General features: G+C 46.7%; 1 protein-coding gene across 2 annotated transcripts in view; it reads right to left on the reverse strand.

Annotated features, from left to right (window-relative positions):
- The window catches only part of LOC144933103 (nitric oxide synthase 1-like), a 54,695-nt gene that overhangs the window by 19,471 nt on the left and 9,323 nt on the right, over positions 1-25,901 (reverse strand). For both annotated transcript variants that reach the window (XM_078857639.1, XM_078857640.1), the window contains exons 4-14: positions 24,573-24,730; positions 22,058-22,220; positions 18,413-18,504; positions 16,747-16,888; positions 12,991-13,130; positions 11,052-11,226; positions 5,490-5,591; positions 4,919-5,113; positions 3,004-3,089; positions 1,276-1,420; positions 619-723 (exon numbers count right to left, since the gene is read on the reverse strand). In XM_078857639.1, coding sequence (XP_078713765.1) covers positions 619-723; positions 1,276-1,420; positions 3,004-3,089; positions 4,919-5,113; positions 5,490-5,591; positions 11,052-11,226; positions 12,991-13,130; positions 16,747-16,888; positions 18,413-18,504; positions 22,058-22,220; positions 24,573-24,730 — 1,503 coding nt within the window. The remainder of the gene's footprint in view (positions 1-618; positions 724-1,275; positions 1,421-3,003; positions 3,090-4,918; positions 5,114-5,489; positions 5,592-11,051; positions 11,227-12,990; positions 13,131-16,746; positions 16,889-18,412; positions 18,505-22,057; positions 22,221-24,572; positions 24,731-25,901) is intronic.

Below are 25,901 nucleotides of genomic sequence, written 5' to 3' on the forward strand. Positions count from 1 at the left end.
GGTAAAGTCACGTAGGTAAAAAATGAAATAAAAATTAATAAAAATAAAATAATAAAAAATCACGACGTTTCGGAGGCAACACAAGTCTCCGTCATCAGGTGGGACCGTCACAGCCAGATTTGCTGTATCAAGTGAGTGCTGTATCAAGTGAGGCCTCACTTGATACAGCAAATCTGGCTGTGACGGTCCCACCTGATGACGGAGACTTGTGTTGCCTCCGAAACGTCGTGATTTTTTATTATTTTATTTTTATTAATTTTAATTTCATTTTTTTACCTACGTGACTTTACATAAAAAACTATGAGTATGAATCCTTGCAGTCACGAAAGCTTCAAATCTAGAACTGATTTCCTGCTTCGCTTCCAAGATCTGACAGAGCGCATTGCATTCTGCATTCTGCATTGCGTTCTGGGTGATTTAGTTCAATAGTTCTGACTTGGCAATAAATAAAGCCAATGTGTCCATCGATCGACCTACGGACTGCTTGGCCCTGAGTGTGACACGGGGCCGGTGGCGATTTTATTCTTCTTTGGCGCTCCAATTACGGCCGTGCTCAAAATAATTTCCGACTGACGCCGGCGGCAAAACGCGAAACTTCTGAAAAGCGTTCAGTCAAACCTGGCCGTTCTCGGGCGGGTCCCCGTTTCCGAACGTGCTGGTCACCAACAGCACCAGGGCCTCGTGCTCCAGGTGTACGACGTCGTAGTCCTGCATGCACACCACCTGGCACCAACGCGGCCGCACAACGCGGTCCGTGAGCCGAGCGGGCTGCTCGCTGGCAAATACTACCAGTGCCCACCGTGGGAAATGATCTACCAGGGGCGATGTTCACCATGGGCAGTGTTCATCACCACGGGCAGGCGTGGATCGTTTACATGAAAAATTGTGCTTCATTGAAGCAACTAGTCCAGTAATGGGAATGTGGAATTTTTACATGTGGCTCAGAAAAAAAAAAAATCTACATTTGTCTACCTTTTTAGTTGTACCAATGGCTGTTTACATATTCTAATTTAAAACATTATTATACTTGATTTACATCAGAAGCCAGCAAATAAAAAAATATGAATTTTGTGACGTTGACATGGGTGACACATTCTTATGCAATACAAGCCAGGTAAATTAGATTACTAAACAAATATTCAAGGGATTTTATGAAAAACAGATTATACTAATTCCCCACTTAGGAACTATCTTATCATTAACCTTCGGGGCGAGCGGTGGGTATTTTTATCGAGTGGTGTGCCATAAAACACCTACGTACGTGTATTTTCTAACCTTTGCATCAAAGGCGTGCTTGAAAATTTCACACAGAGAGTTAGCGAAGGCCTGGGACTTCCCCGTCTCGGTGGCGTAGAGGATGATGGCTCTGACGCGGCGAGCCATGGCCTTGCCCATGAGCTGAGCAGAAAACTTCACAGCCCTGCAGCGCCACACGACACGTGCATCCACACTTCACTTCGCAACATATACCGCCACGTGTCACCGTTACTGACGAATTGGGGTGTTACACGAAACGTCGGGATGACGTTCCTTGAGTTGCGTCGCAGTATCGTGAGAGGAATGGTGGTGGTTTGGGGAGGCCTTCATCCAGCAGTGGATTGACCGTGGCTGATGAAGAGCTCTATTTTTTCTCTCCACCTTGCCCCTCTCTCGAAGCATTGCAATCCATATTTGAAATCTTTCCCTTCCACCCCGCCTCTTTCACAGCATTCCCAGTTTAACCGCCTGCTCCTTCCATCGCCCCTCTGAGCTTTTATTTGTTACCTTATCTTATTATAATTTTATATAGCGCCTTAATCTTATATATTCATAATTTTATACAGCGCCTTGGCGAAGGCGCTGAACAAAGAATTAGCTATTAGTGCAGCAGAAGTGTGATGAAATGAGTTCATGAGAAGGATGGTAGTACATGAGTATGATGGTGCCTGAAATAAACGATGATGAGAGTGACAATGAGTGGTCCATGACGAGTGAGTGTGATGATGAATGGGTAGACAAATTGGGAAAGGGGATGGTGGTGTTAGTGATGGGGAAGGGAGTGGGAAAAGGTGGGGGTTGGGTAAGCGAGGGAAAATAGGAGAGTTTTATGGGAAAAACGAAGCTGTCTCCTGGTGAAAAATGAAAATAGTTTTTACCATATCTGGCAACAAAACAGGTGTAAAGATATATTCAAACACCAAATAGAAACCCTTTGCAAGGCATCAAGTCTGCATTACCCACACGTACTTGGGGCAAAAATATGCAAACAAACATGCTCTAATAATATCATAACATCATCAATTTGGATACTGACAAAAAGGTCCCATATATATAAGCTGTTCCCTCTCCGGAGCCTGCTTGTCGCACCCTGCGTGGCGTGTACAGCTGTTTTCTAGCAGGGGTTTGGCTGCATCCTCTTTACGGATGTCTCTGCATATTTGTGAGATTAATTGATTTTTTTTTACACTGATTGTACCGCAGAGCATTACCTAAATTAAAACACGACAGAACTTATGACGATCTCATCCGCATAATTGCATGGATGTTACTGATATTGTGAATTCTACGGCAGCTGCTGCTAATGGTGTCAATGACTGTGAAGATCGTGAAGGTGATGATGTCATTCACGGTCATCATGACAAATATTATCAGCCAAAGCTATAGGCGAGAGGGGCAGTTAATCTTGGGTGGGAATGGCACATTATTTAAAGCATTTGATTGATATAATTTATAAACACGTTTAGTAAAACTCACTGTATGCATTCTAGATTTGAAGCTTTTGTGACTGCAATGATCCATACTCTTAGGTTTTTTCGGTAAAGTCACGTAGGTAAAAAAATAAAATTAAAATTAATAAAAGTAAAATAAAAAATAAAATAAAAATCACGACGTTTCGGAGGCAACACAAGCTCCCCTAACCCTGTATGCACATAACAACATTTATCATAGCGGTTGTATTAATATATTATGCCGGTTTGTGATCATAAAATTCGCGATTTAAAGATAGGGATGCAGAGTACTCACTTGGCAAGCTTTTTAAATCCGATCTGCTTTCGCCTTGTCCCGGTCTCAGTCCCGTTATTCCAGTTACAGCTCTTCCACGCCTCTGGCTGCGATTGACAAAGAAAACATTTTACACAAACACTCACAGCCAGCCAGCCAGCCCCATGTAATAATGGGACGCCTGGCTTCGAGGAACAAGACACACATGTTTTACAAACATTACAATAAAAAAAAACCTGTTACTTGACAGCTATGAATCCTGTAAAACTGCGTACGTTTTCAACAGATTCGCATTATCGGTGTTTGCATAATAGCCCACGCGTCTCACAATATTTTTTCTTGATTAAAATTAATTCAATGGAAAGAATCAATCTCGGGTTATAGGGTTCGTTTCTCAGTGTGCAAGGCAATGCACGCTAAAACCTCGTCAATCTTTTAAATGGAAATGACCGTATGCTTCAGATTATAATATTAACGTTTCGTCTGTAATTTAGGGGTGCACCCTATAATGCGGAACACCTGTGCGTACGTGTGTGTACATGTGGAGGGATGCAGGCAAGGCCGATGAGTCAGATGCCATCTATGACCTCCTGTCACAGGTGCTAGCTAAAGTGGCTCTTTGGGATAGAGTCATCTTGTTGGGTGGCTTCAGTGCCCAAGTTGGTCATGATGCTGGCACCTGATCTGGAGTGATTGGAAGGCATGGGCCAGATCAACTCAATGACAACGGTAGGAGGCTGCTAGATTTTTGTGCTGTTCCAGCATCGGCGCATCCACACAACATCATGGATGCATGCCGGGTCCAAGCAAGAACATCTGCTGGACTACATAGTGACAGAACAGTGGATGCGGTCCCATGTCCTTGACACCAGGACCTACCGTGGAGCTGATCTGCCCACTGACCATCGACTTGTCATCTGTAAGATGCGCCTGCCATTCTTTCACTCCGGTGGTGGGTGTACACCCAGAACCTCATTCAAACCCATAATTGCATGGTCTCAGCTAGCTGATGAAAGTTGCAAGTGAGAATTTCATCATCGATTGCGGCTGGGGTTGGCATAGTCCCCCACTCCTCCTGATGTCGAGGAGAAATGGGTGACATTTAGGATTGTGGCTCATGCAGCTGCAATGGCTGAATTGGGTACATGGTCCAGACCTCCCCAGATACCCTGGTTGACAAGAGGAGGTGTTTAGGCTGGCTGAGAAAAATTGGCAGGCCCACTCTCATCGTCTACAGCATCCCACATCAGAGAATAAGGAGGCTTACCACAGCTTTCGCTCGGAGGTTTGGAGAGCCATGAGGCGCTGAAAGGATGGGTGGTGGTCACGGGGGGAGATGGCGTCTGCCTCAATGGCCCGCGATCATAAATCGCTCTTTAACTCCATATCACAAGCGTACGTGATGACGTCACCGCCACTTGGTGGTTAATGGCAGTTGTTGTTGTTGTACATGTGAAGAGATTTGTCAAAATTTTTATAAACATTCCAAATCATTTTCGGCTGGAGCTTGTGAGCAATGCCGCGCATCTCATCCAGGGAGTGATAATGCCTTTTGTTGTTGTTGGGTTCCACCGCGGCTAAGGTGAGATGTTACCTAACAGGGCGCCACAGTTGCAAGATGTTAACTACCCCGCCTGGTATACAGGAAGTCGTGGGTTCCATTCCAACCCTGACGCCTGTATATTTGGAGTTTGCGTCTCTCTCCCCATGGTCACGTGGATTTTTTGTCCGGGTCCTCTGGTTCTTCCCTTACATTTATAATCAACATGGGTTTACAGTATTTGACTACTATACATTTCCACGTGATAAGCCCCTTCATTGAGCTACCATTTTTTCAGCTCTCTTCTGAAAAAGAGCCATATAGCTCAGTGAGCCTTGGTCAAACACAATAAATAGTCAATATTAAGGTTGCGGAGTCTGGGCCCCATCGCCACACCTGGTGGAAGAAGGCCGGCGTGAGGATGTAGTTGAGCATCTCCTGGTGGAAGACGGGGGTGAGCGAGCCAGAAATAGGGGGCACGATCCACACCCAGTCGGCCGGGCAGCCACCCCGAACGCGGCCCTCCGTCTCTAGGTGCTTCATGAACGAGTCAGTCACCGAGTGATGGTCCACGATTGTGACTCGGTCCAACTGCGACATCGCGAACAGCCACCCCATAATAACAATACATTCATCACGGATTATTGATAATCACAACAATAATAATCTTACAATATCACAATTTACAGATAATCATTGCTGGAAATTCCAGATGGAAGCGCACAGAGGCACGGAAGACAACAGACGAATGGGAAGGCAGCCAGAAACGGAACCAACAATTTCCCAAGCTTCGTGGCCCTACAACGGGATATTTGGGATCAACTCCGTTAAAGAGATGGAGTGATGACGTTATCTCAAGTGCAAGAACGAGATGGATGATTCCATCACAATCATGATGATGGGTTTATCATGGCTGATGATGGTGATGACAAATCAGAGGCTAATCTTTGCTTCGCTTCGTTAAAACCTGGAAACTGTGCAGGACGGCGATATTGATTTCCACCAACGCTTGGTCCTTCCACAACGAGGAGACGTTTCTGATGTCCAGCCCCATCCTGACGGCCACCGCCTGGGATGCAGAGAAGCGACAGTCAAAACCCCTCGGGGGAGAGAAAAGTGGCCCAGCAGCCCAAAAGAATTCGCCTTCAGAAAACACAAAAATCCGTAAAATGGTTCGTGCAATACAATAGCCACCAGTGTTCCTGGTGTGAGAACAAATTATTTTGTAAAAATAAATTATGTGGTTGGTGTTATTTTTTTAAACGTGAACCCAATAGACCACACGAGCGGGGGGAAGAATACATGAAAAAAAAGTGAAAGAAAAAGAATTCGTTCAAATTTTAACCCTGTGCTGACACTCAAATGCGTTGCCTATACCTCGACTCTCACCGTGTTAAGCGTTGGTGAAAGCAACTTCCGAGTAAATCCATTCTTTCACGTCACTCGAAGAGCTGATAGATGCATTCACACAAAAATTTTGGGAGATCTGTAATAACACTGTGCAACAATTTTTTTTTATTTTTTGTTCCTGGGTAGTGTTATTTCCTAATTGCTTATGCCTCAAAAGTATAGAAAATGGCTAATATTCCCCACAAACTTTGATTTTGTGACCAGGACAGTGATATTTTGAAATGTACCTATTTTCAATGAAAAAACGTGTGCTTTTGTGTCATTCCTTCACACAATGTCCTGGTCACAAAAGCAAAGTTTGTGGGGAATAATAGCCATTTTGTATACTTTTTAGGCATAAAAATAACACTTACTACCCAGGGACAAAAATCGTGTTACATAGTGTAATGTATGGGAAATGGTGTTCATTTGGTAGGGAGTCGAGGATTGTGATTCAACATTGGCTGTGCTGGCGGAGGCATGCATGAACAGCTGTCGCTGTGACAGCAAACTGAAAAGTTGGAAACCGCGATCCCATCACTGCCTTTCCTGACATTCGAATAATAGGGAGAAACAAACTTTAATTAAAAAAACCTCGCTGCCGTGAAATAACAATGGGTGCATTGCCTAGACGTAACCATGCACCCCGAATAAAATGCAGCACCGTGAGCGATAACTGTAAAAAGAAAAAGGTTAAAAACTACGGAAAAAGAAACTGCGGCCTTTCAAAAAATCACACGAGGTCTGTCGGGTCGTAGGGATATCTGTGGACGGCACATAGTAAACATACCCTTCTGGTTACGCTGCCTGCGTTAGGGTGTACGGTTGAGAAACACTTTACCGGGTAGTTACTTTAATGAAGGTAGAACCTGAAAACGTGGGGGGGGTTCCATAGCCAATACAATGATCCGTGTTCGCTTTTGGGTTGGGCCACCTCGTACTTGAACATTATTGTCATTAATCCCTCCGCCACCCGACAAGATTGTCACATTCGCAAAGATATTATTTTATCCGTGCCACTGCATCGATCAAAGTCCGACGCACAAAGCCCTTCGCCGGTGTCGTGAGACGTTCAGTCGTGAAAAGTCTCAAGCCATCGGCGCGAAGCTTTATCGGTCTGCGTTTGATCCATTCGGCGGCACGTATCAGATAATATTTTTGCGAACGTGACAATCTGGTCGGCAAAATTGGAACGAAACGACTGTATTATGCGGCCGAACCCTAAAAGCAAATACGAATCAAAACGCAGGGGTCATTTGAGTAAAGATGCGCGTCGCGAACTCCATTAAGCTACGAGGCCTATTATGTGGCTTAGATGAATTAGCCGTAACCTTCCTCTGTGCTCTCGAAGGGGGGGGTCCATTCAGCCATTGATAGCATTCATCGAAAACCTCTTGAAAATATTTCATACAAAGCTGCTGTGCGTGTGCAAGCGCACAAAAAAACTCGATATCACGGAAGAACGTTTTCATGAATAAAACACACAAATCATGGTCAGTGGACATATTGTGAGGTCGAATAGCTAGCCTACAATATGAAGGTAATTGGTAATACTAATAATAACATAAGTGCTTCCGTCAATTCTCATGGTCATGATTGTGGGTTGTGCGTGCGCATGCTTGCATCATTTGGTATCGAGGCCTTTGTATAATTGGACAAGGTCAATGATGCAGTATGTATTGCCTTCAAACACAGCCCTTGTTTTATGCACAAGCCGTGCAGCTGTGTTTTTATTATGAGATCAGATGCGCCGGCTGAATTTTGAGTATACATGCTAAACTTGTATTCATCAATTCTAGATTTGAAGCTTTCGTGACTGCAATGATTCATATTCTCAGGTTTTTTCGGTAAAGTCACGTAGGTAAAAACATTAAAATTAATGAAAGTAAAATAAAACAAAACAAAATAAAATTCACGACGTTTCGGAGGCAACACAAGTCTCCGTCATCAGGTGGGACCGTCACAGCCGAATTAGCTGCATCAAGTGAAGCAATGATTCAAGATGTAATCCCTTATAAGCAAGTTGAAGAGAGGTGGAGAGGGGGGGGAGAGCTTATCAGGCTGTGGTAGCCAATGAATGGAAACGTATCGGGAGGGAGGAGGAGCGGTGATCAAAGACTGCACGCAGTGCTCAACACAATGAATGGAGACGTGTCGGGACGGAGGGCGAGCGGCGATCAAAGACTGCACGCAGTGCTCAACACAATGAATGGAGACGCGCCGGGACGGAGGGCGAGCGGTGATCAAAGACATCACGTAGTGCTCAACACAATGAATGGAAACGTGGCGAGCGGTGATCAAAGAACAATGAAGAGATTACTGTTAAACACTGTGGATGTTAACACTTGGTGAAGTAAATTAAAATAGTGCCTGTCAGATAAGATGGTCCAAAAAGTGTAATTAAGTCTTTTTTGCGTGGTTAATAACATCTTTCCAGTGATTACTGAGTTTGTACCCGTCATCACGGTTGAAATTATGTCTGTGTTTGTATATTTGTATGGCTTCGTGTACAAACCTTTGATGGTAGCCCGGAGGTTTGCAGAGAACCTTGGTCTCGGAAAAGACAATTTCATGAGAGCCCGCCGAGTTGTAGCAATGATCGGCAACGGCCGAAGAATCAGTTCTGCCGTGTCAGATCTGAAACACGGCAGAACTGATTCTTCGGCCGTTGCCGATCATTGCTACAACTCGGCGGGCTCTCATGAAATTGTCTTTTCCGAGACCAAGGTTCTCTGCAAACCTCCGGGCTACCATCAAAGGTTTGTACACGAAGCCATACAAATATACAAACACAGACATAATTTCAACCGTGATGACGGGTACAAACTCAGTAATCACTGGAAAGATGTTATTAACCACGCAAAAAAGACTTAATTACACTTTTTGGACCATCTTATCTGACAGGCACTATTTTAATTTACTTCACCAAGTGTTAACATCCACAGTGTTTAACAGTAATCTCTTCATTGTTCTTTGATCACCGCTCGCCACGTTTCCATTCATTGTGTTGAGCACTACGTGATGTCTTTGATCACCGCTCGCCCTCCGTCCCGGCGCGTCTCCATTCATTGTGTTGAGCACTGCGTGCAGTCTTTGATCGCCGCTCGCCCTCCGTCCCGACACGTCTCCATTCATTGTGTTGAGCACTGCGTGCAGTCTTTGATCACCGCTCCTCCTCCCTCCCGATACGTTTCCATTCATTGGCTACCACAGCCTGATAAGCTCTCCCCCCCCTCTCCACCTCTCTTCAACTTGCTTATAAGGGATTACATCTTGAATCATTGCTTCACTTGATGCAGCTAATTCGGCTGTGACGGTCCCACCTGATGACGGAGACTTGTGTTGCCTCCGAAACGTCGTGAATTTTATTTTGTTTTGTTTTATTTTACTTTCATTAATTTTAATGTTTTTACCTACGTGACTTTACCGAAAAAACCTGAGAATATGAATTTGTATTCATCACCTGAAAAACACACACACGCCACGGTGGCGAGATGTTAACTCCCTCGCCTGGTATACAGGAGGTCGTGTGTTCCATCCCGACCCTGACGCCTGCTGTATATTTGGAGTTTGCGTGTCTCTCTCTCCCCGTGGTCGCGTGGTTTTTTCTCCGGGTCCTCCGGTTTTTCCCTCCACATTTAGAAACATGAATTTAGAGTATTTGGCTGCTAGAAATTTCCACGTGATAAGCCATTTCGTTCAGCTATCGTCTGTGGCTAGGTGGCCTCTCTAAAAGAGCTACATAGCTCAGTGGGCCTTAACTTGTACAATAAAAAGTTGGTGAAAAAATTATGTAACGATAACATAGGTAGATGTAAAGGTGCGGTCTCGCAAATGTCTCAGTCATCCTATTAGGTATAGCCCTGTGAGCCATTCGGCTCTTGGATCGGGTGCAACCGCAACAAACAAAAAACTAAAACATGAACAAAAAACATCTTAAAGTGAATATGTGACTAAGTGCAAACAGAAAATCCAAGAAAAGACAGCAAAATATTGCAGAAAAAAAATAACCGTACACCAATGCATGCGCTGTCGGAATGACCTCCACTAGCAGCCCCTTCTTGAGGATATTTTTGGCCTACTCTTCCATGCTGGCCAGACGAGAGCAGCCACCGAAAATGAGCAAGTGCAGAATCACTGAATCGGAATTGATAGCTTGAAAGCATTTAGCGTGGGGCCCTTGAAAGTGCGGCGCCCGGAGCATTTGCTGCTTTTGCTACTAGGATAATCTGGCACTGCTCCGAGCTATGATCAGGCCGACCCTCACCCCTATCTCTACCCCAACCCCTATCTCTACCCTTACCCCCATCTCTACCGCTACCCCCAACACCTCCCTAATCTCTCCCACCCGTCCTCCTGTCACCACAACTGCACCACCACTTTTACCAACCCCCACTCAACTCTTTATCTAAACCACTATCATATCATGCAAATGCTGTCGCTGTTGTCAAAGCGCTTGAGAACAAGGCGCTGCATACATCTACGTGAGATAACAACGTCGCTATGCGCTCCCCTCTAAGATTGAATTGAATTACATGCAGCACTTCGGAAAATAATTGGATAAAGGAAATCGGAGGACGCAGTGGCACGGACGTGAGAGAGGGACGGGAGACATGAAGGTGGCAGAAACGGATGGGGGGGGGGCGGCAGAGAAGGGGGGGGCAGAGAGGGGGGGTAGAGAGATGTGGGGGGCCGGGTGAGGAAGGAGATTTCGAAAAGTGTATTTGTTTTAGCCATGTTTGTTTGTTGTAGTACAGAGTTAGACTGATGGCCTTAATCTAAGTTGTCTTATGGTTGTTGTTGTTGTTGTTTGACTTGCATCCCACTGGAATTTTTGCACACAGCGTTGGTGTACGGTGATTTTTTTCTGCAATATTTTGCTGTCTTTTCTTGGATTTTCTGTTTGCGCTCACACATATTCACTTCAAGATGTTTTTTGTTCATGTTTTTGTTTTTTCTTTGTTGCGGTTGTACCCGATTCAAGAGCCGAATGGCTCACAGGGCTATACCTAATAAATGAACTTGAACTTGAAGAGAGGGGGTGGAAGAGAGGAGGAGGGGGGGATGGCAGAGATGGGGGGGGGGGAGACAGAGAGAGGTGGGGGGCGGGCGGCAGAGAGAGGGGGATGGGGGGGGGCACCTCCAGGACGTCGTAGCGGCCGGAGTCGCAGAGGTCCCGCACGCCGATCTCGGTGCCCACGTACCACCCGCTGAACGGGCAGGCGGGGAACTCGAGGCCGCCCATCTCCAGCAGCATGGAAGAGACGGCGGGGAGTGCGTACCAGCGCAGGCCCAGCTCCGCGAACCACTCCAGCCTGCTCGCTCGCGCCACGCATCGCACCAACAGCATCGCACCAACAGCATCGCACCAACAGCATCACACCCCGGCCACCAATCAGACCGCACCGTCCACCACTGCCACCGTACTGCTCACCGCACTACATCCACATCACACCGCCACCAACACCACGGCACTGTGCACCACCACACCACACTGCGCACCACACCACCTATGCACTCACATCACACCGCCACCAACACCACCGCACCGCGCACCACACGCCACACACCACACCACCGCCACACTCACATCACACCGCCACACTCACATCACACCGCCACCAAAGCCTGCAACATCTACGGTTGCCACCTCCGAGGTACGATTATAATTCAACAACAAAAAACACAGTGACATTATTGCGCCCGGGACAGAGAGCGGTTCTTTTAACGTTGCGGCAAAGACTTGCAAATGCATCTGGAGAGCTACTTCAAAGAAGAAGAGGAGGATCCTGAGAAAACCGGGACAGGTGGCAACCGGTGGCGCAATCACGACATTATCAGCTCAGGGGGGGTGGGGCAATTGGTCAGGTGAGAGCCCCAAATATTTGATTTGTCCCACAAGGGTCGCACCTCGAGGCAAATTGCACATCGCGGCTCCTCTCGCCTAAACACATCGTTACGCTCACGGTCTCGAACATTTCAGAATCATAATATTTATCCATGCCAGAGGAATTCCAGGAGTTTTTGTTCTTTTTACACATATCTCATGGGCCCCCAACTCGTCGATTTGGTCACCAGGGGGGGCAATGCACCCCCTTGCCTGCCCCCCCCCCCCCCCACGCTCGTTACGCTACTAGCGGCAAACCCTAGAATAATGAAGCCCTGCCGAGGACCGACACGTGCACGGTTTTTCTTCCTTGGCTATCATGCAACCACTGTCAAATGCAAATGAATAGGTTCAACGTGGAATACTATTTAAACATTAATCTCAGATGAAATATTTGTATGACGATACAAAAAAAGTGTTCTTGTTTTTTTTTCATCGACAATTTTTTTCTCGCCCGCGGTTCCCCCACTGTTTAATTGAGCGAATGTTCTCACCCTTGCGAACGGGAAGTCATCGTCTCAATTGGCTCTCTGCTCCAGGCTCTGAATAAAGCATCTGGCCGGTTGACGCATTGTGAGTTCAAGGCTCTCGGCGTGCCGGGGCATGGCGTGTGGCTGCTGCTGTTGCTGCTGCTGTTGCTGCTACTGCTGCTGCTACTGCTGCTGTTACTACTGATACTGCTGCTGTTACTGCGGTCACTACTGCCGTTACTACTGCTACTGCTGCTGTTTCTACTGCTACTGCTGATATTACTATTGCTGTTACTGCTGTTACTGCCGTTACTACTGCTACTGCTGCTACTGCTACTGTTACTACTGCTACTGCTGATATTACTACTGCTGCTATTGCTGTTACTGCTGTTACTGCTGTCACTACTGCTGTTACTACTTCTCCTGCTGCTGTTACTACTTCTACTGCTGCTGTTACTACTGCTGCTGTTGCTATTACTGCTGTTACTGCTGTCACTACTGCTGCTACTACTTCTACTGCTGCTGTTACTACTGCTGCTGTTGCTGCTACTGCTGCTGTTACTACTGCTGCTGCTACTGCTGTTGCTGCTACTGCTGCTGTTATTGTTGCTACAACTGCTGTTGCCGCTACTGCTACAACTGGTGCTGCTGTTGTTACTGCTGCTGCTGTTGTTACTGCTGCTGCTGCTGCACGATGAGTCAGGGAAGGAGGCTCTGCACACCTGGGGTGGCGCAGAGGCACCTGCAGCACCATCTCCGCAGGGATCTCAAAGAGCTCGGGTTTGGAGCTGCCCGCCTGCAGTACCAGCGGCAGGAGGTCAAACCGACCGCCCGGGCCCCTCCAACCCAGCCGCGAGCAAATCTGCAGCAGCAGCAGCAGAAACAAGATCAAGAAGATTGATTACAGGATGAGAGCTCCGTTGAATCATCATACCATCGACTCTCGGCGAAACGGGGACCGTGAAGGAGATGTATCGATTTCCACCGTGCGTCTCTCACGCAGCGTTATACTTTATGACATTCTGGCAAAAAAAAAAAAGCATTGCCAAGCTGCGTCGTGTACAAAATGATGTTGGCACGTGTCGCGTCGGGCACTGCAAGATCCGACCGTGTCCGTCCGGTGCTCGCCCGTGCTGCGTTGGCTTTCGGTTGCCAAACGAATAAGTTATAACAAGGCCGCACACAAAGTGCTCGCCACAAACGAACCGCAGTACTTTGCTGATTTCGTCAAGAAGCATAAACCGTCACGCGAACTCCGGCCATCCTGGCAAACAGCTTTTGGCTGCAAGCCGTCTGGAACGAAGACGGCGACTGCATCGCGCGCTTTCAGATGCGCTTCTGCGGCCGTCTGGAACGCTCTTCCTTCCGAGATATTAGGAAGCCACCTGGAGCTCTGCACGTTTAATTCTAGAACATTTTTTTGCTTGTGTTTAGATTGTTGTCTTTTCCCCGCACGCACATAAGATTAGAGGCCGTCCATAAATGACGTCAAGCACCTATGGGGGGGGGGGGGGGTCAAACATTTTTGACGATGTGTGACGATGGGGGGGGGGGGGGGGGGTTGAGAAACGTGACGTCACATCAAAATGCGCAACTTTAAATAAATATAGACAACACGTTCTACTAAATTAAATAGACTTTTTAATAAATGGTTTCTCCTATAACATCAGAGTGCAGCGCCACACTAAATACACACTACAATGACAATAGTTTCATGCGATTTGAAGCATGTTTTATTTTGGGGGGGGGGGCAGAGCTTTGTGACGTCATATTTGAGGGGGGGTCTGACTTTTTGTGACGCCGTGTGACGAATGGTGGGGGGGGGGTCGAAATTCGTCCAAAATCGCGTCACGTCATTTATGAACGGCCCCTTATCACGGCTGGCTAACGTACGGTGCGAAATAAGTTCAACATCCGTACATACTTTAACGCTGTGGAGGAGGGAACAATGAGATTGGTGCGCGTGCATCAAGCGAGATGGAGTGTCACGTCACGGGTCTGTGACCGTGTGGTGGAGGGGCCTTCATCCGGCAGATGATAAACAGTGACTGGTGGTGATGATTTCAATCGTTAATACAGCATGAGCACGATGAAAAATATTTCATCGTGCTCATAGCAATGGACGCACAACTATAATAATAGGGTTTTCACCCTTTTTTCTGGCAACAAAACTGAAACCTTTTTACAAGGAATCACGTGTGCATTAACCACAATACTTGTGGTCAAAATGCAAACAAAAAACACACTCTGATAATATATGGCATTGTCCTTGAAACTGATTGGTCCACACCAGAGACGGCTTTCTTTTGAGCCTCGTCTCAATTGGTGCTGGACCAGAGGACGCTAAAAGGCATACAGCTCAAAGACAATGCACTATCAGAGTAATGAGGGCTCGGGGTGAGCATCTACATCATTAGACCTCCTTTGCCAGTACCAAAATATAATAATAAAGGAAAAACCGTAGGGAAAAAACCCATATTATTATATTTTGGTACTGGCAAAGGAGGTCTAATGATGACTCACAACTACTTTAATGTGGGGGGGGGGGGGGATCTTAATTTGAAGCTTTCGTGACTGCAGGAATTATTCTTTGGTTCTTTCGGTAAAGTCACGTATAAAGATAAAATAATATATTAAATAATAGCATACGACGTTTCGATTGCAACACAAGCAATCATCATCAGGTATAAATGAAATAGCAACAAAAATCTAACCAGAAAACTATAGACAGACATATAAGCAGACAGATATCACCAAGATACATAGAGAGAAATACGTAATCGACCAGGCTATGCGTTAATTGTGTGTTGACCGACTCTCTGTGTTGTATTACATAACATTTCGATATTTTGCTAGGTTATTTAATTTAGTGTGTTCTTTCTCCCTCTCTCCTAATGTTCAAGCTTGCGTACTTTACCACGCGTCGCCGTACTCATTGACATGTTAGATTTTTTCTCTAACCCCTCCCTCTCTCCGCACCCGCCCCCCTCTGTCTATTTAAGGGGGGGGGGACAAAACAGTTCAGCGCAAACGTCAATGTCAAACAAGCGCGCGGCTTCCACCTGCAAGCGTGGACTCGCTTGGGCAGCAGCTGGAACGACTCACAGCTGGCGTTTGCATCATTGACATCATCGGGGATGATCAACGTGCTGTGTTCACGCACCGATTGTGACAAGCAGAGCTGCGTGTGTAGCAAACAAAACAACTACTTTGTGCGAATGTCGTGGGTCTGTTTACTTGGATAAGTGTGCCCCAGTGATTCTATGTAATCCAACTGAATTGTAATACGTGTTATATATATATATATCTTTTTTTTTACTGGTATGTTTTAACAATGCAAATGTATCTTCCTTGAGACACTTTCATGAATCGACGTAATAATCTAACCTATAAAGATTTTTAAAAAAACTAGATATATAGAAGACTGTAATTACTCGGGCAGGTACATATTAATTAAAGGGCAGCCGATTCTCCGGATCCGGTGAATGTTGCTCACTTGCCCTCCCCACCTTAGGTCAAAGTTCATATATTTGTCCAAAGGTCAAAATCAATTTCGTAGGTCCTGGTTTATTCTGGTCAGAACGCCCTCTGCACGATGAGAGACAACGAAAGTAAACGCTGTGACCGTCAAATGACAATTACGTTTATCATGTATACGATAAAAGGTTAAGGTGCAGCCCTGCAATTCCTTGCTCTTCCCAATACTGCCAGAAGGGCTTCCATTCGAGGGAGTTCTACAGAGCCCCTTGAGAGGGTCTTTAACATCCACGCTGGTCAGACCTCTTGGAAGAAGGCAGGATTTCACCCCACACTTTACCCCACCTCACACGACCTCCCAAATAGACAAACTGTGGTGCCCCCAAGGGGCCGTCTATAAATGACGTCACGCGATTTTGGACGATTTTTGACCCCCCCACCTCGTCACACGGCGTCACAAAAAGTCAGACCCCCCCCTCAAATATGACGTCACAAAGCTCCCCCCCCCCCAAAAAAAAAAAAACATGCTTCAAATCGCTTTAAACTATTGTCATAGTAGTGTTTATTTAATGTGGCGCTGCCCTCTGATGTGGTAGGAGAAAACATTTATTAAAAAAGTCTATTTAATTAAGTAGAACGTGTTGTCTATATTTATTTAAAGTTGCGCATTTTGATGTGACGTCACATTTCTCAACCCCCCCCCCCCACACACCTTCGTCACACATCGTCACAAATGTCTGACCCCCACCCCCCCCCCACACAGGTGCGTGACGTCATTTATGGACAGCCCCCAAGTATTCTGCAGCGACGGGGAGACTCAAGAAACGTGCCCACTCTTTCAGATATACGCATGCCACGTGCGTGCTTTCAATCAATCGATCAAAACTGACGATCACCCAATTTAAGCAACAGCACGCCGCGGTCACAACGCCGCTTGCACTGCCACGCACGTGAACGCGCGGATAACAAAACAAAAAGCAAAGCAGCGTTACTCCGTGCACCTCCGTGAATTCGACATTGGCCGGATCGCCGGTGACGGAGCCGCCCTCCCTTTGGTAGCCGGCGTAGCTGATCAGCTGGCTGTTCCATATGCGGAAGTCGGTTCCCGGACCCGTGCGTGCAGGGAAGATGGTGATGGCCGACCTGTGACATGGAAGGTCCAGGAACAGATCTCATTCAGACTCTGCAGCACGCACGGAACACCGCCAGCGGTGTGAACGTGAACGGGACTCGTAGCTGGGGGGTGGGGGGGGGAGTTGGCACGGTTCCCCGGTTCAAAGAATGCAATGACCCCACCACCCCATCCACCCCACCACTCCATCCCAATTTCCCCCCACTTTTTTGTAAACCCAGTAACCTGGGCCCCCTCCAGCTAATAAGCCCCGGTGCAGTTGCACCGCCCGGCGCACTCGATGGCCGTGGGACTGATCAGAACAACAACAACAGCAACAGCGTACGTCATCAACAGTCTGCAATGCAACGCGATGTGTGAAAGTAATTTTTTGTTTTGTTAGGATGACGTAAGGATAATAATAATAAAATAAAGAAGTAAAATCCCATTACTAAACCTTTGATGCCACTATAATACTCCTCGCTCCTAGGTTTTTTTTTAATCCTCATGAAAGGGACTTCAGTTTCGAACGGGACTTCAGGTTACCTTGGTCGGGACTGCGTTTCCCAGATTAAAAGTCACGACTATGTGCGCGCGAGGCTCGAACGCAAGGAGCGTTTAAGAGTGTTTAAGTAGCGAGGATGAACGATGGCATGAACGATCACGTTCCCAATCAACATTTCTGTCCCGGCTGTCCGAGCACACTCGCATTTGGTATGCGCCCACTAAGATAAACACATTGGCCACCGTCCTTTAAAAAAAAGAATCATCCCATTTTTTGACTTGAGTCTCAAGAATGTTTCCACCTCTGATGCTCGCTCTTCCCGACCACCCCCACACCCCTCTACGCATCGACTCCCAGGGAGAAGAGAGACTTTCATCCCACTCCGTGTACTCTATCACATATTGAACAGAGGCTCGGATGATCTGTGATTAACAGTGGCACTGCTCTCGCACGCTCTGTATGTTTCATACGTCCCGCTAAGACTTCAAAGAGCGCACCTTGCAGGATGAATTCCCGTCAAGACTTTTCCCCTTAGATGCACGAGGAATAGCATGAACACACAGATCCCAAGAACGTTTAAAAGAATGTGCGTTCAATTTCAGTATAATAATGCAGGCACCAATAGCAGGAGACTAGAAAATGATGCAAATTGTAATATATATTTACAAGAGACAATGCATGTCTTCGGTTTAAACGAGCTCTTCACGAGAACACAACACAATCAATAAAAACGTCAAATCTTCTACAACACCATTCCGGATTTTGGAGGTGATATGTGACTTGGCTTCCGAAAAAAGCATTTCAAAACAACCGTGTCGTACAATCATGCACAGCAGATGGACAAAAACAAATAGAAACGTATGGGGGTGCGTAGGATGGAAATTATGTAAATGAAGGTCAATATGAAAATTATATAGGGAGTATGGGTCTGACAGACATGGTAGGCAAGCAGACAGCCAGCTGAACATCAGAGATGAACACGCAAAATTACAACAATGTCATCGGAATGGAAATTGGGACGTGACATTTAAACCAAGGACCATCGGCTCACCTGAGGTTTCCACGATTGGTGGCATACTTGATGTGGTTACAGATATAGTTGAACATCTCATGCGCGGCATTGCAACACCGGGCGTCAAACACCTGTCAATTTAAAATGTGTGACAATTAGAAGGATTTGAGTGACCCCCCAGATCTCGTTATTATCGTCATCATTGTCATCTTCGTCGTCGTCATCATCATCAGCATCATGTGTGTTCTTGATTTGAAGCTTTCGTGACTGCAGGAATCTATACTCTTTGGTTCTTTCGGTAAAGTCGCGTAGATGGAAAAAATAATTAAAGAACACGACGTTTCGGTCGCAACACCGTCATCAGGTGAGAAAGAATGATCGGCAGATGATCATCAGATCATTCTTTCTCACCTGAAGACGGATGCTTGTGTTGCGACCGAAAAGTCGTGTTCTTTTATTATTTTTTCAATCTACGTGACTTTACCGAAAGAACCAAAGAGTAGCATGTGTGTTGTCATCGCTCTGGCTAACTCTAGTCTCCACCAATTCACGTGTACAGAGGAAACGCTCCTCGATAACTATCTCACTGTGTTGGTTGGCAGTGGGGAAAAGTTTGCAATTTTAGTCAATGGAAATGTTATCTTTATAATCCCGTAAACAACAACACACAAACAGGCCAATCTCAAAATACACCCGGACAGTTCAAATTCAATGACACTTTCGCAAATGTGTGTGCACGTTTTAGTTTAACATTAATCTTGAAAAGAAAAAAAAGATCCACGTATGTTCGTTTCATTTCAAAATAACTCGTTGCCCATTCTATCTACTTATTGTTATTCCACACGTGCACTAGGGAGGCAAAGGAGCTGCAGCAATGGAGAGAGAGAGAGAGAGAAAAAAAACTAAACTTGTGACGTCGCGAAAGTTCCAAAGACGAGAATATCCGTGAATCAAGAACACTTTGACACATTCGGACGATGACTCACAAACGCCGTTCGAAATGCAGAAACTGCCGGTGACCTTCAGTCACGATTTTTTTGTATTTTTTAAAACAATTTTCATCGGCAACGGCGCTGGAGACTGCAAAAGGATCAGGATGTAGGCTTCCTTCAGAAGCAACCTTTAACAACATTAATAATGTTTGGTGATAGCAGCCTTGCGTCCGTTGGGATGGTGAGATCTCACCACTTATTGGGACTGCAAATGGAGATGACCCCGGAATGTGTCATCATGAACTCGTCTTCGCACGAGGTTGGGGGACAAAAAAAATAACACGGTAGACAGGAAGCAAGAAAATGTGTGAGAGCAAACGTCAGTCCAAAATCGCCATCCGAGCTATGGCAGCCGGGTCACTCCCTGCCAATTCAAGGCAAGCCGACGCTGTTGCTGCTGCTGCTGCTACTGATCATTATGATACAAACAAACAAACAAAAATTAACCCGTAAAAACAAAGTTTTTCACTATAAATCCTTTATATGCGTGGCATCGGTTTTATTTTATTATTCATTTATGTTTTTCTTGAGTAAGAGTTTCATTTTTATCACATTGGTATTTTAAATTAAATATGAAAAAAAAAATGTTCCTTAAAAGTGGAAAATTTTGGAAATTTATTTTCACGAAAATAAATTGTCACGCACAAGGAGTCTGTGTGCAAAATGTCAGCTCGATTGGATCACGGGAAGTGGGTTAAAAAACGACCGAAAGATTTGCACGGTCGTAAGCGCGCAAGCAAGCAAGCGAACTTAATATAAAGGATTTAAAAAGAAAATGGTGATGCTACATCGGCAGGTGGTGCACACGAACAAACCAACAAACAACTCAGCGCGTTAATCAGTAACACTGCCGTCAAATACATTTGCAGTGTATGTAAAATCGGTGACGTTTCGGACAATTGCCCTTCTGCTGTGCGGGGAGGGGGGATATCTAAAAGGCGACGATTTTGGTATTGATCCTTTTGCATGAAAAAGGTGCATTGCCCGAAACATTGGCAGTTATATATTATCACATTTCAGGGTAGTATTATGAACAAATATGTGGAGTTTCTGATTATACCGGGGCGTCCATCAATGTATTAAACGTTATTGTTTGAGCTATGTTGATGGTTAAAAAAGTAACGGATGATGGCAGCATAAAAGTTTAACTCGGTGAGTTTCAATCACAACAAACTTCCACAATGGCATTGGTGACTCACAGGTGATGGAGATGTGAGCGTCCCCCAAGTGTTTGGCAACATCTTGGCCTTGATTATGTCGAATGCTGCTGTTACGTGCCTTTACAAATCACTCGAGATTGTCAGTAAAAACGTGTTTTGAGCACGTAAGGAATATGTTGCCAACACTTAAACCACAGTGGAAATCTGCCGTCCGATCGCAATTATGTCAAATCGGATTCGACTTTCATGAACGTCGTGTAATTTCGCTTGAACTGGAAATTCGAACAGCGGCGTTGTACAGAAATGAATGCTGCACGACCATTAACCAAAATAGCCCTGACACTCAAACACCACCCCGCTCTCCTCTGTGATCTCCCATACCCCCTGGCGTGTTGCCAACTTTGTGATTTTGTCACCGATCTTTTTTTTCTAGGGACTCTTTTGGGTTTTTCCGGCAAGAAAATATTGTCAAAGTGACAAGCAACATATCTCGAGACTGTCTGGGACAAGTTCATCATGGTGCAAGGTTCGGAGCGATTTCACCTTTTTTTTTGTTTAAGGATCTTGCAGCAGTTTACAAACGTTAAAACTTAGAACATTCTGTCGTGACATTTTCCCGACTTTAGAAGTTCTATCCCAGGGGTCAGTTTTTTTTGGGTTAGATCGCGTCAATAAATAAATGTGTCGTTAAAACCCGCCACCACCCGACACAGCCAACTAGTAAGGGTTGTCACGTAAACAGAACGTGGCCAATTCGTCACTAGTACAGCACTAACCGGTGTGTTGGAGAGCCAAGCCACAACATTTACCATCTGAGTACGACGTTTCGCCAGTAATTACAACTAGCTTCATCAGGCGATAGCCAGATTTGGCTGTGTCGGGTGGAGGCAACACATTTATATATTTACGCGATCTAACCCAAAAACCTCTATCATGGATGATATTGGTCGCGAAAGCCTCAATATTTCGAGAGCGGCAATGCACGTGGTGAATGAGAGATGGTGGTCACCCTTCATAAGTAACGTCACGAAGCGATCGTTAAAGAGCGAAGTGGCATGTGGCTCTGGTGCCGCAGGTTGCCGACCGGTAGACATCGAGTGACTTCTTGAAGTTCGTTCCGGCGACTTTTCCGAATCGATTTGGAGTTTATTATCTACCCGTGAAAAATAATTTGTTTGGGGGGAAGGGGGGTGGTGGGAGGTTAGATTCGCGTAAATATAAATGTGTCGTTAACCCGCCACCACTCGACGCCACCGACTTAGTAAGGTTTGTCACGTAGACAAAACGTGCCAATTAGTTACTACCAGCGGTGTGCTGGAAGGTGAACCCCACAAAGTTGACAATTTGAGTCCCACGTGTCGCTGGTGATTACAACCAGCTGGGTCTCGCGAATGCCGACGACGATGGTGGTGGCGAGGGGGGGCGAGGGGGGGGCGAGGGGGGGGCGAGGGGGGGGCGAGGGGGGGGGGGCAAGGGGGGGGGGTGAGAGGGGGGGGCGAGGGGGGTGGCCAGGTAGCTTTAGCACCCCGCACCTGCAGCTTGGCCCACTGGATGCGTCCCACGCAGCGAGACGCGTTCCTCCACGCGGTCTTGGCCCCGAATACGAGCTCGGTGTCGTGCAGGCGGTAGGCGGACGTGAGCTCCACCTCGCGCCGAACCTCCTCCAGCCGCTCCAGGTGAGCGGGCGAGCCCAGCCTGCCAGACCCACGGGGAGCGTCAGGCGTGAGCACCGCGGGGTGGGGGGGGTGGTGGCGAGGGGGGGCGAGGGGGGGGACGAGGGGGGGGGGCGAGGGGGGGGGGCGAGGGGGGTTGTGGTGGCGAGGGGGGGGGGCGAGGGGGGGGCGAGGGGGGTGGTGGTGGCGAGGGGGGGCGAGGGGGGGGGCGAGGGGGGGCAAGTGGGGTGGCGAGGGGGGTTGTGGTGGCGAGGGGGGGGCGAGGGGGTGGTGGCGAGGGGGGGGGGGGGGCGAGGGGGGGGCGAGAGGGGGGCGAGGGGGGTGGCGAGGGGGGTTGTGGTGGCGAGGGGGGGGCGAGGGGGTGGTGGTGGCGAGGGGAGGGCGAGGGGGGGCGAGGGGGGTGGCGAGGGGGGTTGTGGTGGCGAGGAGGGGGAAGGGGGGGGTGGTGGTGGCGAAGGGGGGGTGGTGGTGAGGGGGGGGGTGGCGAGGGGGAGGCGAGGGGTGGTGGCAAGGGGGGTGCAAGGGGGGGCGAGGGGGGGGCGAGGGGGGTGGTGGAGCCTCAGAGCTCCTTCTCAAAGTGACCTCCGGAGTGAGCGGGAGGAGGGGTTAAAGGAGGATTGAGGAATATTGTGTTTGCCAAAAGGCGCTTTATAAATCCAAAATAGAATAAACTATTGACTGTAGATGATAATTTGTCAATTTATTTTTATATTTGGTGAATTTTTCGTTTGCGAATATATATATATTTTCTATTTTACCTGTTTTGTCGTCTTGTTTGATTTTTTTTTAAACATATAGTTGATATTCGAAGAGATACGTGTAAAATGAAACCGCGTATTGTTGATAATTAAACTGATTAAAATCAAACATGCAATAAGTAGTTGTTGTTGTTGTTGCTGCAGCAGTTGTGCTGTATCGCAGCTCTCCGATGTGTTTGCTGGTCGTACCGCGTGTCCTTCGCCTTGATGTCCAACGTTTCGCGCCCACGCTTACGACCGTTAGACACCTCGTTTAGCGAGTCGTGCAATATTCCTTTAGGGCCCCTACTGTTCTCCTTCACTGCAATGCTGACGTTTCTGCCTTTATTTTGTTGTTTTGTTGTTAAAACATAATAAAAAAAATTATTATGTTTTATTTTTATTATTTTATAATTTCCCTTCTACGTGACTTTACCGAAAGAACCAAGAAGATGTGTTGTTGCTGTTTGTTGTTGTTTGTTGCTGTGCTCACGCCGCACCACGGATCTCGAGTGTAAAATAGCCAGGGTGCAACTGGCTAAACGAGATCATCATCCGTGGTAACAAATCTAAATAAACTTAAACGTTCTGGGAGCTTCCTTCAGAAATCTCCGTTCCGACTGTTGTTGTCGTTTTTGTTGTTGTTGTTGTTTTTCTACTGCAGGGGTTCGTGAGCGGACAACAACAATACCACCTCGCTCGGCAAATGTGCGCTTGTTCCCGTGACATCGTTCGCGTTGAGGTGTGAAAGATTTTGTTTTTTTATTTTGCCGAGCGTGCTGCCGAAAGAAAGGAGAGAGTAAAGCAAGGCAATGAGTGGGATGCGTCGGTGGTTGTGGGAATGCACCCGAGCGGGAGGGGGGGGTGTCGACTGTGGAGGTTTGGAGATGGAGGGATTAAGTGAGGGGTGGGGAACATTTTTTTCTGCCAAGGGCCATTTGGATAATTATAACATCATTCGCGTGCCATACAAAATGATCAACTAAAAAATTAGCCTATTATAATTGGTCAAACATTGAATTAACTCACCCCTAACGTGATGGCTGGAACTGCTTCTCTTTGGTGAGGCGTGTGATGTTAGCTCGAATTGATGATGCTTTTCCAGGTTTGCTCCTAGATTTATTGAATTTCGAGTCCCGCCTTCGGTTGCCTTGGCAGGGCCAGACCAAATGATTTCACGGGCCTTATACGGCCCGCGGGCCGGACGTTCCCCACCCCTGAATTAAATAAACTCGTGTGCAGGTGCTGGGGAGGATTGCTCGCGACATCACAGGACCGTAGGGGAGGAGATGGTGCAGCCTTCTTGGGGAGGCCTACGATCGTAATGATCATAAAAGAGTAATCAGATTAAAATAACAGTTTATAATCACTGATGTGTGTGTATTTGAGTCGATTTCCCCCGCAATGGAAATTTAGAATGAATGAAATATCGAATTCTTACACAGATATATACTACACTTATATACAGTGTGGTGTATGAAGACAAAGGTCCCCCGTATAGACTTAACAGTCTGTTGGGGCAAGTGCTGTTAGCAAGCACCTATGAAGGCCACCACCACGCCCGGCCGCCTTTGTCTCCCCACGGGGCGCACATCTTTTATGGGCAAGCAGTATCGACTGACGGGGGGGGGGCACACCGCTTGATGGAGGAGTAGTACTGAGAGAGGAACTCCGTGGCGAGGCCGAGGAGCTCCGGTGCCGGCCGGGGAGCCTCTCGTGGGACGCGCACGATCTGCTCCGGATACATCACCGAGCTGTGGCAGGCCCACTCCCCGCACGGCACGCGCCACATCGCCTGCGAGAAACAAAGTGTCCAGCAGCGGAGGAATAATGGGGACACTACAAAAAAAAGGGTCCATAAGAAGTTTTTGTTTGGGTTAGATCGCGTAAATATATAAACGTGTCGTTGAAACCCGCCGCCACCCGACACGGCCAACTAGTAAGGGTCGTCACGTAAGCAGAACGTGCCAATTCGTCACTAATACAGCACTAGTGTGTAGTGTATAGTGTAGTGTATAGTGTAGTGTATAGTGTAGTGTATAGTGTAGTGTATAGTAGTGTATAGTGTAGTATACTAGTACAGCACTAGTGTGTAGTTTATAGTGTAGTGTATAGTAGTGTATAGTAGTGTATAGTGTAGTATACTAGTACAGCACTAGTGTGTAGTGTATAGTGTAGTGTATAGTGTAGTGTATAGTAGTGTATAGTGTAGTATACTAGTACAGCACTAGTGTGTAGTTTATAGTGTAGTGTATAGTGTAGTGTATAGTAGTGTATAGTGTAGTATACTAGTACAGCACTAGTGTGTAGTTTATAGTGTAGTGTATAGTGTAGTGTATAGTAGTGTATAGTGTAGTATACTAGTACAGCACTAGTGTGTAGTTTATAGTGTAGTGTATAGTGTAGTGTATAGTAGTGTATAGTGTAGTATACTAGTACAGCACTAGTGTGTAGTTTATAGTGTAGTGTATAGTGTAGTGTATAGTAGTGTATAGTGTAGTATACTAGTACAGCAACACCGGTGTGTTGGAGAGCCAAGCCACAACATTTACAATCTGAGTACGACGTTTCGCCAGTAATTACAACTAGCTTCATCAGGCGATAGCCAGATTTGGTTGTGTCGGGTGGTGGCGGGTTTTAACGACACATTTATATATTTATGCGATCTAACCCAAAAAACCTCGATTATGGATAATATTGATCGCGAAAGCCTACTACGTGTTAAACCAAAAAAATTAAGGGTGCAGGTGCGCCGCTGTTGTTCTCCTTGATCATGCCGCTGCTGATGTGAGCGCCTGCACTGGAAGGAGTTCTCGAGATGTTCCGCAGAGGGTATTTTTGTGTATTTGTTTGCCTATTCTTCCACACTTGCCACGAGTCCCTGGAGAAAGCGGTATTACCCACACTTTGCCGCACCGCACACGACCCGCCGATAGTCGAAACTGCGACGCACCCATTAGCACTGC

The sequence above is a fragment of the Lampetra fluviatilis genome, chromosome 6 (genome assembly GCF_964198595.1).
Source record: "Lampetra fluviatilis chromosome 6, kcLamFluv1.1, whole genome shotgun sequence".
NCBI lineage: Eukaryota > Metazoa > Chordata > Hyperoartia > Petromyzontiformes > Petromyzontidae > Lampetra > Lampetra fluviatilis.